This window comes from Struthio camelus, chromosome Z (genome assembly GCF_040807025.1).
Source record: "Struthio camelus isolate bStrCam1 chromosome Z, bStrCam1.hap1, whole genome shotgun sequence".
Taxonomy (NCBI): domain Eukaryota; kingdom Metazoa; phylum Chordata; class Aves; order Struthioniformes; family Struthionidae; genus Struthio; species Struthio camelus.
The window spans coordinates 55,510,810-55,523,431 of record NC_090982.1 but is presented as its reverse complement, the minus strand read 5'-3'; the positions used below and the strand labels follow the sequence as shown (position 1 = coordinate 55,523,431).

Sequence of the window (12,622 nt, the reverse complement as noted above, 5' to 3'; positions counted from 1 at the left end):
ACGTCGGGGAAGAGGGTGGTTACGTTTCAATTATGGGGGCGGTGGCGCGCTACTGCCGGACGTCGCCTCTCGTCGCCCTTTCCGCCTCGCCGATCGGGGAGGGAGGAAAACAAAGCGCTCCAGCACGGAGGTGCCGAGGCTTTTCACAGAAAAGCCCCTCACGTTCCAGGGCTATGCCTGCTTCATCCTTGCTCTGGCCTCTGGATTAGAGGGCGCCATCTTGAGTCTGAAACTACAGTCACGAGCGGAAGAGTGGAGGAGCTCTGGGGGGGGCCGCCTAACTTCTAGTGCCGGGGGTCAGGCACGGTGTTAGATTGCCGCTTAGCCAACAGTGCTGTACGTTACTGGCAAATTGGCCAGTTCTGTGGCAGTTGAAAATTGATACTGAACACTGCTGTGCGCTTCCACTACTTAATACTGTAATTCACGGTGGGACTGAAAGTGCTGCTGTCCCAAAAGAAGGGTAATGCACTCTTTTCCTTTTTCGTGCTGTATAAAAGCTCAAGAAAAATCTGAGGGGAGAATATGGTTTATAAAGATGTTTACACAGTTACATATAAAATGATTACGTGGAAATGCTTTTTTTCCAGCCTTTCTGCATTTTTGCTTGATTTCCCTTCCTAAAAGTAAATGCATTAAATCATAGGTGTGAAACCTGTTTTGTCACCCCTTGCAAAGTTAACTGTGGTTACTATGATTCTTGTTCTTGCTATCTACAGTCTGCTGTTAGTATAAAAAGTTGCATCCTTCATAAATTTTGGGGAGGGGGAACGATCCATGTTACAGTGATCCGCAAGATCAGAGACCTCAATATATAGTACCAGTTCTCACTGCAGCTAATATGTTCAGGCTATGCAAACCAGTGAGTTAGCCAGCGCTACGTTCTCTGAGTGGGTATAAAGAGAGGGAGAAACGTTCGTTACACTGATAAGAAAACCATGACTTTAAAAAGTGTCACCTTAGGCAAGGCTGGTTAGTGACACAGTACGTGTCCCTTCCACCTTGCCGCTCTGGAAGCCCATAGCAAACACAAATGTTCAATAACCCATACTAAACAGCATAGCCCTATGTTACTAGCTGGCCCACATGGACATTCAGGTCTTTTCTGCTCGTGACTAGTCTGACTAGACTTACTAAAAAGATTTAGGTAGTGAAGAATGCCTTTAGGCATTTAAATCTTGCTTCTGTCAATATTCATTATTGATTGACAACATAATCTTTAGGTGGTTTACATCTGCGGAGAGCTACTTTTCCAATAATAGTGAAAGCAGACAGTGCTAATTAAATCTCTGCAGCCCTGATAGGCTTTGCCAATCACAGGTTCTGGATTTGTGTACCAGTAGCAGGTTGATTCTGGGTATGCGCTGTTGAATTCTGTGTGAGCTTGATTCACTAGGCGTTCTCAAGACACATTTATCCTGAGCAAAATAAGGCAGGGAGGAGTCTTGTTTGGCTGTCGCTTCATATTATCTCTGCTCCACAGATCAAGTAGGCAAGAGACACTGTAAGAAATTTGTAATTGCCTACCATTAGCAGATGGCACTTTTGTAACTAAAAGCATAAATTACTGTCAGGTTTGACCCTGGACCTGTGCTGCAGTGAAGAAGCTGCAACAAAAGAGATTCTTTATTAGAGATTTTTCATTTCGCTTCTTGCAGTTCAGCTAGGTCTGTAATTAGATGCATTCATCTGAGTAATTGTACATCTGTTTTCAAATCCTATTTTTCCCCAGTTTGAAGTTGGGAGTTTAGTACAGGTCCTGATCGCTGATGTTAGCACTGTGTGGTGGTTACTTAACACTCAGTACTGATTACATTGGGATGCTAGGCATTCTGGTAAACAAACATATCAGCAAAAAACATCTAATTTGATACTTTTGCACTTCATACAAAACTAGAGAGGATTGTCTGAGTGGTGAAAACACTCACCTGGCATATGGGAGAGGGAGCGGCAGGGCCCTGAGTACACCAACAGGCCTCAGCTGCCCAGCCCTGGCTCACCTGGGTGCCCTGCCAGCACACCCTCTGCCTATTGGTACACTGGAGCTCCATTTACGCCCAGGCCAGAGGCCTTCAGACTTAGCCTGAGCAGTGTTGTGAGTAGGCCTGTCCTTATGCCTCTCTGCTCTGTTGCTGTGTCATTGACAGGTGTTTCTGGCTTGGCCTTAAGTCATCACCTTGCCTTTGCCTGGTACTCGCTGGACTGTTGGTAGAGCCTGTTGTTGCTGCCACTGCCCCTGCGTGAGTACCTTGGGACTCATCACTTGAAGAGGTTGCTACCCTTACCTGCGCTTTGGTTGCTCTTGCCTTCCAGCTTGTCCTCCCTCACAGAGCACCTGCCTTCTTGCTGCTCTCAGGGCAGGTAGACTCGCATGCCTGTTACTGAATGATCCTCTTGATACACTTCAGAGAAGTGGAGATCTGCGTTCTGCTCTCTTTTCCTAAACTCAACAGAGGAGCTAGAAAACTGCCTTCTTGCCTCCAAGGCCGATAAGCTAGCCGTTACTTTAATGGGCAACGAGGCCTGGAGGTATGGCCGCAGCTCCTGCCTGCGCTTGTGCAGCGGGGCCACCAGGTGGCGAAGCTGCTGCTCCTGGCACGCCGCTTGCTGCAGCAGCCGTTAGTGAGCCTGAATGAGGGGGGTTGAGCACTGAGCGCCTGCTGCACTTGCACAGGCTTGTAGGTAGCGAGTAGTGACTTTCTGTTAGGTTTATTTAGGAATATAGGAGAGGAACAGAGATAAGATTTTCTACCTGTACATAGTTTATGGAAGTATTAATTGGCTTGGCAGTATGATTGCACTACACAAAGCACTGTGATGTTAATGTATAAGCTAGTTCAGGTAGCAAAGCAGTTTAACAGCATGTTACAGAGTTATCTGTGCTAATTATGCACCTCAGAGGACTTTTAAACTAGCCTGGCTATCCCTGTGCTACAACAGTGTGTGCAGTATAAATACAGTTTAAGATAAAATAGGTTTCCACCAACCAAACCTGTATAGAATATTTTAAACTTAGGTTTTATCTGAACTTTAAATAACACCAATTGTTTTCTGATTACTTTTCAGTTCTATGTGTTCCTGTGCTTGCTGATTCAATCTGGACATGAAAGCACTGAAGAAGCATGCACTTTGGATGAAATTTGGCTGAATTCTTAAGACATAAGAGGTACTTATTATTGAAATTGTTAATACAGCAATCCATGCATTAGTTAAAAATATAAATAATAACTTGACATGGTGTTAGTTGAATTCTTAGTTCTAGCTGTTAAAAGTTAATATTCATAATTCTTCCTTTACTGTCTTCTTTTTCATCCTTATCCCCTTCCTTCTCTCTGTCTTAAAAGATCTCCATTTTTAATTTCCTGTGGCTGCAGATCTCTGCTTTTCTTAAAGGGCAAGGTTTTACACTAGGCTTTAGCAGCACTTGTATTGAAGCTCCTTCTGAGCTCTATTCATATAATGTACAATTCGGAATTCAACACTAAGGATGCTTTTTCTGCTGCACCTAAGAATTTTCTCTTTAGCAGGAACATCTTATTTTTTCTTTCATAGTGAGGTGATGACAAATAGATGTTCTCTGATGTAAAAGTAAAGTGAGACAGTGTAGTATTGAAGTAACTGATGTTTCATTTTCACATGTATTAAAAGGAAGATTTTATATAAAGGTTCTCTGATTGTTTGAGAGAGCTACCACATAATGTAGCTTCTGTTATGATCTGTAAGGTGTAGTTTGATATGGCAAAAATAATGCAAAAGATTCATAGTTGCTGTAAATAGAAATTGTATATAACCAGTGAGAAACTGGAATTAGATTGAATTTAAATGTTTAAAAATAAAAACTGTTTTTCATAACTACTGCAGGTGTCAAAGAATGAACCAAAACACTGAGTGCTGTAAAGAAATCCTTTTCACATGACCAAAAGATAAGCTGAATATCAGATGAAGGCATAGAGATAGAAAACTTTGTGACAGCTTGAATACTGTTCTTACTTCTGCAAAGATATTCTTTGTGACTGCAGGAACCTTTTTAAACTCTCTGGCTTGCTTCCCTACCTGCTAAGCTGTGAGAAGGTCAGATGTGTAAATTCTCCACACACAGGTTAAGAGGAGTTTTAAGCATGGTGGAAGACAGGATCAGAATTAAAATGATTTTGCTAAATTGGCAAGGTAATCTGGAACCAGTAATATGAAGTGGAATGAAAACAAATTGAAAGCGCTGCCTTTCATAGGAGAAAACCAAAATGGAGAAATGCAAAATGGGAAATAATTGGGTAAAAAATACTATTACAGAAAAGAGCATGAAGATTGCATTAGGCCAGAAATATGAATTTGAATCAAAAAAAATCATATATTAGGAAGGATGCCAATATGTAAGGCAAGGATGAACCTATTCTATTGTGTTTGGAGCTAATGAGACTTCAGTAGACTACTAAGCCCAGTTTTGCAGAGCATACTTTAAGAAAGAAGTAAACAAAGTGGAATGATTTGGAGGAAGGAAAGCAAAGGTATTAATCTTAGCAAGCATGACATACAAAGACTTATAGGAGATGAGAACCTTTCTCTGCTATGTAAAAGGTAAGTATATTGTATCCAAGAGTAACAGCTTAATTTGTGGTCAAGGGAAACTTGGACTGAATATGAAGAAAAACCTACAAGCAATAAGGCATTTGTGGCATCACCATCATCATGGGTTGGTAAATCACAGGGCTATTCTTGCCATGTAATCTGTCAGGTTTCTTGGCTTGCACTCCAGGTCAGTTGTTCCAGAGGTTGGTGCTGAAGAACGTTATTAAGAAGAACACATCTATTCCTCCAAGTGAGAAAGAGGGGGGAGAGGGTGGTGGGGATGATCAGGTTGATGAGGAGGTGTCATCAGACAGAAGTCAGGGTAGGTGGGAGTGGGTAGCAGCAGAGGTTGTAGGAGAGAAGAGACAGGAGCAGGATGTGGGCAGAAAAAGTTGGTAACAGAAAGGGCAAAAAATGAGGTAGTTAAAGGACTAGAAAGTGAAAAGGTATTGGAAGAGTGGGGGCAGACAGACCTGCAAACCTCAGGTTTTAGGCAAATATTCTGCTTCTGTGCATGAGGATGGACTGGATGACCTCAAGGTGGCCTTTTTCAGTCCTGTATCTTGTAGCTGTCATAACTGCAATGAAGCATTTGACTCCTCATCTGCAAAGCAAATCTATGTTCTTAACTGCTGAATATCAATGAAAAATTCATTCTTATTGCTACTACAAATTATCATATTGAATATGATTATTTTCACACTTCTCAAAAAAACAGTGTACGAAACAACTTTCTTCAACTTGTAGGCAAACCCATTCATTGAGAAACTAGTAGTGAGCTATGATGGATTCTACTGACACCTGGCAGTCTTACTGTGATTCCACTTCAAACTGGGGCATGGAGTTAGGGCAACAGGAGAAATGCTTGAACGTAGGGCGATGAAGTCTTTCATCTTGTGCTGTTGTGACCCAATGCAGCTAAATCTTCATGTGCATCTGGACTTATTACTGACCCTTGATAACAGTGAAAGACTTTGCATACCCTTCTTCAAAACTGAGATCTGCATGTTGCAGACTGTCACAATTTACAGAACTCAGATGTCAGTGGAGATGCCTAATTTCCTCTAGAAAATGGGTCCCCTGTTCCCAGATGTGTAATGGGGAATAATGAATAAATAGTTGGGCAGCACTTTGAAAAGATGACAGCCTATCATCTTGATTAGTATTGACGCTTAGGTTGAGAAAAGGCTTATCTCCATGGACACCAAGGAGGGTAGAGGAACAATGCCAAGCGGGGAACCCCAATAATCTCATCTGAGAAATAGTTCCTCCCTGGGCTGTCACAGACAGGCAAGCAGCCCCATTGTCTGGGCGTGAAACCTGTCAAGGTGAGAACGGGAAAGGCTCTCCTGATCACCTTTCAGGCTGAAGGCGTTTCTACCTACAAGGGTGTAAGACTTGTTATGGGATGCAAAGGAAGAGCATCTTGAGCTTGTACAAGACTTATTATGGGATGTTTAGGGGAGGAACCAAATGCAGGAAAAGGGAGGAATCAAGGTGGCAGGGAGGACCACATGTGGGGAAAACGGATAAGAAGATAAAAGGGCTGATTGTGTATAAAAACATACGCTTGTCTGGCCATGCCTGGTGCTTGATCACTGTCCTATATTGTTACCCAACTCCATTTCTAACTATTTTTCTGGGGGAGGGGACTCTTTATTCTGTATGCATGGGTGTGTATGGAGGTCTACGTGCCAGCAACTGGAGTGGAGACCACAGGTCATAGGGGCCTTTGCCTCTGCAGTGCCAGCAACTGGAGAGACCAGAGTGTGTGCATATTATGTGGGTACATATGCCGGTGTGATTGCTAGTGAATATCAAGCTAAACTAGCTGGCAAGTAGAGTAAGAGGCTTGAGAGCAAGGTATCAAAGCTGCCTTAAGTCTGGGCTGGATATTGGAGAGACCAGAGGATCTGCAAGGCATCAGGAGGCCCAAGCGAGCTACTGGGACGATTATGGGATCTGCGGGTCAACTAAGAGACCTGTTTGCATGTGCCTGTCTGTGAGGCAACCCAAGGCGACAGTTACCGGGTAGAGAGTGTCTAAGTTACAGGGGGATCCATAGTGTGCGTGTGTGTCTGGGGGGTGTTCATTTATGTTTCTGAGCAAGGAGGTCTGTACCAGCAACTGGGGCAGCAGGCCTTGGGGGCTCACGTGCCCAGGTGCCTGCTGCAGGGGAGAGCAGGGACCCGGGGCAGCTTATGGGTGGGCTGAGTGTCTAAGAGCAGTTACTGGAGGCATCCATGTTGTATACATGCACGTATATATCCATGTATTTCCTACTAGCAGATCTACATCCTGACTTGCTAGAGAGAGGAAAAGGAGGAGTGCCATTGCTACTGTTTGTGTTTGTGCAAGTGCTGAGTGTTTCTGTCTGTGTTGAACTGTGTGGCCAGCTGTGTGTATGTGTATACACATTGTGTGTGTGTGTGTGCCTTTTGGGAGTACGTGCTCAGCCTTGCTACTGGCCGGATCTGGTGACATGGAGCTGTGGCAGCCTTGCCTCTGTAAGGCTACCCAATCTGGCAGCTCCTAACACTGACAACATAAATTGATATAGTTGTGGAAACAATGTAAATGATTATTTTTATGATGATACTTGCAAAGGTGGACACTCTATTGGAGAAATGGAATACAATATATAATTTTCTAAAATGGTGGTGAGACACATCAGGTTAGTTCTATTTTATATTGATAAGGTGCCTTCTGCTTTTATGTTTAATTTTGACTAATTTTCTTTACTGGAAACATCTCATTGTAACTGCCTCAATTTTTTATTCTTTATATAAAACTACCTTCCTCATAGTTTAAAATTATCTTCATGTAATTGCTTTATTTCCCTATTAATTACTTCATTATGATTTCCCTAGTAAATTCATTTTCTGTTGACCCATAGTTACCTCCAAGTTCTATCACTAGTATCCCATACAATTCAAAATCTAATGAGGTAAACTAGTTTTGAAAATAAGATTGTATTTGAGCTAATATGGAAAGTGATTCACTTGAAGACTGTACCTCAACAGTGGAACTCCTAAGAGAACAAATGAGATGTTATATTAACTGAACCACCATGGTATCCCTGAAGTCCAGTTACCAATTGCCTGGAGGGAAATATATCCTTAATGAATTAACAGATGTATTTTCTTCATTTAATCTTGGTTTTATATGATCATATTTCTCTTCTGCTGGTTTCCATTAAAATAGCTGCTTTTGTTATTCACTGGCATTAAACTCCATGAAGCTTTAACTTCTGTACCAGTTAACTTCAACAGTTAACCACCTTCTGTTGATTCCTTTGTGCTTTAAGCTTTCCAGCAGAAGGGGACGTCGCATACATATGCAAAAATTGGTGTGCAATATGTGATGGCTACTGACTATAAAAAAAGTGGAATTAAAAAAAAAAATTCGCTCTGCATTTTATTTCTTTTTAAATAAATGTTTCACATCTCCCATTAGTACAGATCATTCAGGTCTGAGGAAAGTTACTGGCCTTTTTTGTGATTCCATCAAAAAGACAAGATCTGCCCTAGGCACCAAATGAAATAATATAAAAGTACTCCTCCCAAGTCAGGGATGTCTGATTCCTAGAAGGCCCCGTTCCCATCTCTTGAGGCCTTTGCAGACACACCAGTTTTTGCACATCCATGTATCACCACGGTCCACACTACTCAGGCCTCCAGAAGCAGATTATATAGAATGGATTAGCTAGGCATTGCTTCATGCTCCAGTTACCTGTTAAACAGAAGCTGTGTGACCATTTTTTTTGTTTCAGCTACAGTAAACAGCTATCATTAGCTACTGCCTTGTGTGGAAATAACAATCTAAGTCATCCTAAGCTGAAACTGATCCCCAAGAAATAATTCCATCAGATCCAAATTTTCTGTATGCTAATTCCATCAACACAAGCTAAATTAGAATTGCTTTTAAAATATCTTTTAAGTAGCATCTAGTCATGGTTTTGTATAAACTTTGCAGCATCAATCTGTGATAAATGAAAGTTTGTAATGCAGTCTCTTGCTCAGAAGACTAAACACTGCTAGCAACTTTTAAAGATCTTGCAATCCACTTAAAATGAAAGTTTTTTTCAAGATGCCTACAAATTATAACTAGACAGCATAAGTTTACAATGTTTTTATTATGATATCCATGATAAAATGTTTCTTCTGTGAAAACTGTTATTCACCATCAGTAAAGTCTTGACACATTAGAGAAAATTCTCATGTGAATTTTTCATAAATTCCGCAGTCTACTGAAAACTGAAGTAATATACATTGATTTAGATTTTACAAATAAATCAACAATTCTAAATGTCCAAAATGTTGCAACATTTAAACTTAACATACATCTTTTAAATACTTACTGCAAGCAGTGTTAAAGGGACACTGTCAAACTCTTATGGACTAAAACTTTGTAGTCTTAAACAAAAATAGTCAGAGCCAGTTACTTTATATTTAAAACATGTCATTTACTTAGTAGTGAATTTCTGATAGTACAAAAATAATGTTAAGACTCGCAACTTCTTTCAATGGGATTACAGCAGCGGTTTACTAACATACCATTCCAGGCTATGTTCACATTAAGCTCACTGCTGATTTGGGAAATATTCCAGGGATTTTTGTAGATAACAGCAATTGTCAAGTTTCTTCCTTGACATAGACTTCATAGGCTTAAGCATGGTTTAACATGGTGTTTTGCCTGTGATCTGAACATTTAAGGCTCTTGTAGCTGATACTGAGCACAGCTGGAACTGAGCACAGATTTAAACACAAGTGATAGACAGTATCTTTCCTTTTGAATTGGCATGCCTGTGAGCCTCCTGATAGGAGCTTAGGCTTCCCAATACAGCAGAATCAGGTTTTAGGGCTCCTAAGACTGGATTAAATAAAACAGAACTGTACAACACAAAACTAAGTTAGTGTGATCTCACTTGACTAATTAACACTGGTAAATTTTTTTTTTAATCAACTTAAGTTCAATATTGGTGGGCTTTATGAAAGAATAGATATCTCTTGTCTACTGTAGGTATCACCGATACTGTTACAGCCTTCACAGAGCATAAAGATTTGTATCGGTATTATGCTACAGGTGGTTTATTTGCAGAAATTCAATCAAATGTTATTTCTGGGTAAGCTGTAACACATGGTCTCATCCAGATAACTGGTGTAAGCTTTCCCACCACAGATCGGCATGATTGCCCATCTGTGAATCCTTGCCCCTCAAGAATAATTTGGGACTGCTACCTAAATAACAGCAGGTGTCAGTCAGCAGGGAAAGAAAGAAAACCACAATGTGAAATTTCTTTTGTGCCTCTTCACTGAATGACTTCTTCCACCCCAGACTGACTACATTTTTTCCTCTGGCCCTATGAGACCAATATAAATAGTTCTTAGCTTCATTTGTGACAAGTCTATCCACTAATTAAACATTCCTCAATAATACACTAAAATAGTTAAGATTTCTCTAAAAGAGAGACTATGATCCAAGTGATAACCTGTCTTCCAAGTATGACATTGTTACATCTGTCCACCTACTTGCAATTTTGCCTCAGCTTATAAAGGGAAATAGGCACTGCTATCAAGAACTGTGCATGTCACAACCTCTCAGTACTACTATTGGTGGAGGATATATTCAAATACTAAAAACAGGAGTGCATTCAGCTATGAAAAGAGAAGAAAAATATTATGTGAGATCTCCTCCTTCATAAATTTTGATCAAAAATACTTTTATTTTGCATCTAGATTCTAAAGTAGGTTTTTTTTCTCCCCTCATCAGAATTTAGCCTATTGAGAAGACCACTAATTTCTAACCCCCGTGCCTTAAAGCCCATAATTTGAGCTTGCTTTCTATTTGGTATCATCAGAGGGAAAAAAAAATGCTTCCACATAAAGGGAAAGCCAAACAAGTAAGATTAAACTCTGCTAAGTTTGAGGAAAACGTTAAGAGAAAAACCAATCTTGTTAGGAAAGTATGTATGTTCATATACAAAAATAACATCAGACAGTGTCCTTTTACAGAAGCTAAATATATAAGCTATTAGAATAAATACACAAACTTTAACCATTTCAACAACTTTTAAAAATATCACACTTCCACCCCAATAAGCAAGTTACAACGTCATTTAACATTTTTTCAATGCATTCAACTTTTTTTCGAATAGACTCAAATGCAATGCTCTTTACTTCTCATAACAATATAAGTACCAGAACGTTTCATATGCAAATGGTAAACAGTTCAAGTTACATTCACTCCATGGTAACAAGTGTACAAGATGTTTAATCCAGTGTCTGCAGTAGGACAAGGGAACGGTAGAGCCTCAATGCTCTGTGGTGGGGGAGAAGGACGAACAGCCAAGTTACAATCCAGCCACATAAAAATACTTTTAAACACAAATAAAACCTTTACCCTAATGCTACATCAAAAAAGTTTCAGGCATGAGTTTTAGGCATGTAAAACCTTTCATTTTGGTATTTCATATGTATCTGTCAGAATCATATCAAAAATAAAGCAATGTATTTCAAATTGCAGTCAAATGGCAATCACAATACATGTGCAAACACGCCCTGAAAAATAGAAAGAAAAATGGTAGCTTTGGCTAAGCTACTAGCTTATGTATTTCTTTAAAAAATAGGAATAAAGTAGGCAAAATAAGGAGTATTTTTACAGCTCATCCATATCAATTTGCCAGCTCTTTACTAATGCATACGGCTTTTGCCTTTCTCAATGCTTTCACAAGCCATTTGGTTTTGCAACAGGGAATAAATCACACAAAATGCACTGTCACGAAGAAGCGGCTCTAGAATTTGTAATACGAAGTGCTATGCTTGCAATGGATCTCATGGCACAAGTGGAAACTCTGTGACAAACTCCAGCTTGTGAAATGTAGTTGGAAGCTAAACGATACAGCCTTTCTGCTCCAAAGGTGTTAAAATGCCCGGGGAGTACCTTCTCCACAAGACCTCTGTCCACTAACTCTATGAGACGCTGGCAGGTTGCAACATAGTCACTTATTCTGCTGTAGGGAAGCCAGTCAATCATGGATCCATCGTACACAACATCTCCACTGAACAGAATCTTCCGGTCTTTGTCATGTAAGCAAATACTGCCTCTTGAATGACCAGGCATGTGCATGACAGTAAGCTGTCGGTCTCCAAGGCTGATCACATCCCCTGCAAACAGATAGGGTAAGGAAACGTATGCATTTGTTGTGCCTATTAAACATCACAAAAAAGTACGAGCTAGGCAGCTGTTGAGAGTTTATACGTGCTACGTATCCACAACAGTGGGAACAGGGGCTTTTTTTCTTGCCCAGTGCCAAAGCAGCCTTTTAAAAATACATTTGACAACAGTCAAATACAAACAGTAGGCAGCAGGGGCTTGGGCGATATTAATGGGATTTCCCATGTCCCAGGGAACCTATTCCCATTCTAAAGAATTAAATAACGGAAAAAGAAATACAATAGAAATAAAAGAGGAACCAAACAGAACACATCTTAGTGTCTCCCGTGAAAGTTTACAAAGTGAGTATTTCACAGTTTATTAAATTTTACCCTCACTTAATTCAGAGTTGCACCGCAGTTGCTTCTGAAACGCACAAGGACAGAACTCACATTGCTGGGGGAGGAGCAAGACTGGCTTCCAAACGCTTTTTTCATCTTGTGGAATCAGAGGTATAAACATAGAATGCTTAACTTTAGGCCGTTTGTTTCACTGGCCTAAACTTAAATACTTTGTAATCGTTCTAGCCACTGAGCTGGTATTGTTCAGCAGTAAGTCAGCGTAGAGATGGAGAACCAGCTAAGTAAATCTGCTGTTAATTTTAAGTGGTAACGACTGCTCTATTATACATTTATAAAAGCAATTAATTTGGAGGTGGTAATATGTAAACTTAAGGGCAGACTGCATTGGGAAAGAAGACCAATATATGAGCAATCTTCTCATCAGCAGCTGCTTCATAGCTATATAATCCTGCATTATCAAGCAAACAGATTTCATAAGCACAAGGTACTTTTAATCTATAATTCTGAGTCTCTGTTAATTCTTTCAGAATTGGCAGAAC

The 12,622-nt window shown here is 40.3% G+C and overlaps 1 protein-coding gene and 1 long non-coding RNA gene across 2 annotated transcripts in view; one reads left to right on the top strand and one right to left on the bottom strand.

The window, feature by feature from the left end:
• The first annotated feature begins 19 nt into the window (after positions 1-19).
• Positions 20-12,622, top strand: part of LOC104150158 (uncharacterized) — a 14,420-nt gene continuing 1,817 nt past the window's right edge. Inside the window, exons 1-3 of the long non-coding RNA XR_011138032.1 lie at positions 20-463; positions 2,148-2,240; positions 3,067-3,166. This is a non-coding gene — a long non-coding RNA (uncharacterized lncRNA). The remainder of the gene's footprint in view (positions 464-2,147; positions 2,241-3,066; positions 3,167-12,622) is intronic.
• LOC138064776 (acyl-coenzyme A thioesterase MBLAC2) overlaps positions 8,683-12,622 on the bottom strand; it is a 6,265-nt gene continuing 2,325 nt past the window's right edge. Inside the window, exon 2 of the mRNA XM_068928704.1 lies at positions 8,683-11,732. Coding sequence (XP_068784805.1) covers positions 11,344-11,732 — 389 coding nt within the window. The 3' untranslated portion in view covers positions 8,683-11,343. The remainder of the gene's footprint in view (positions 11,733-12,622) is intronic.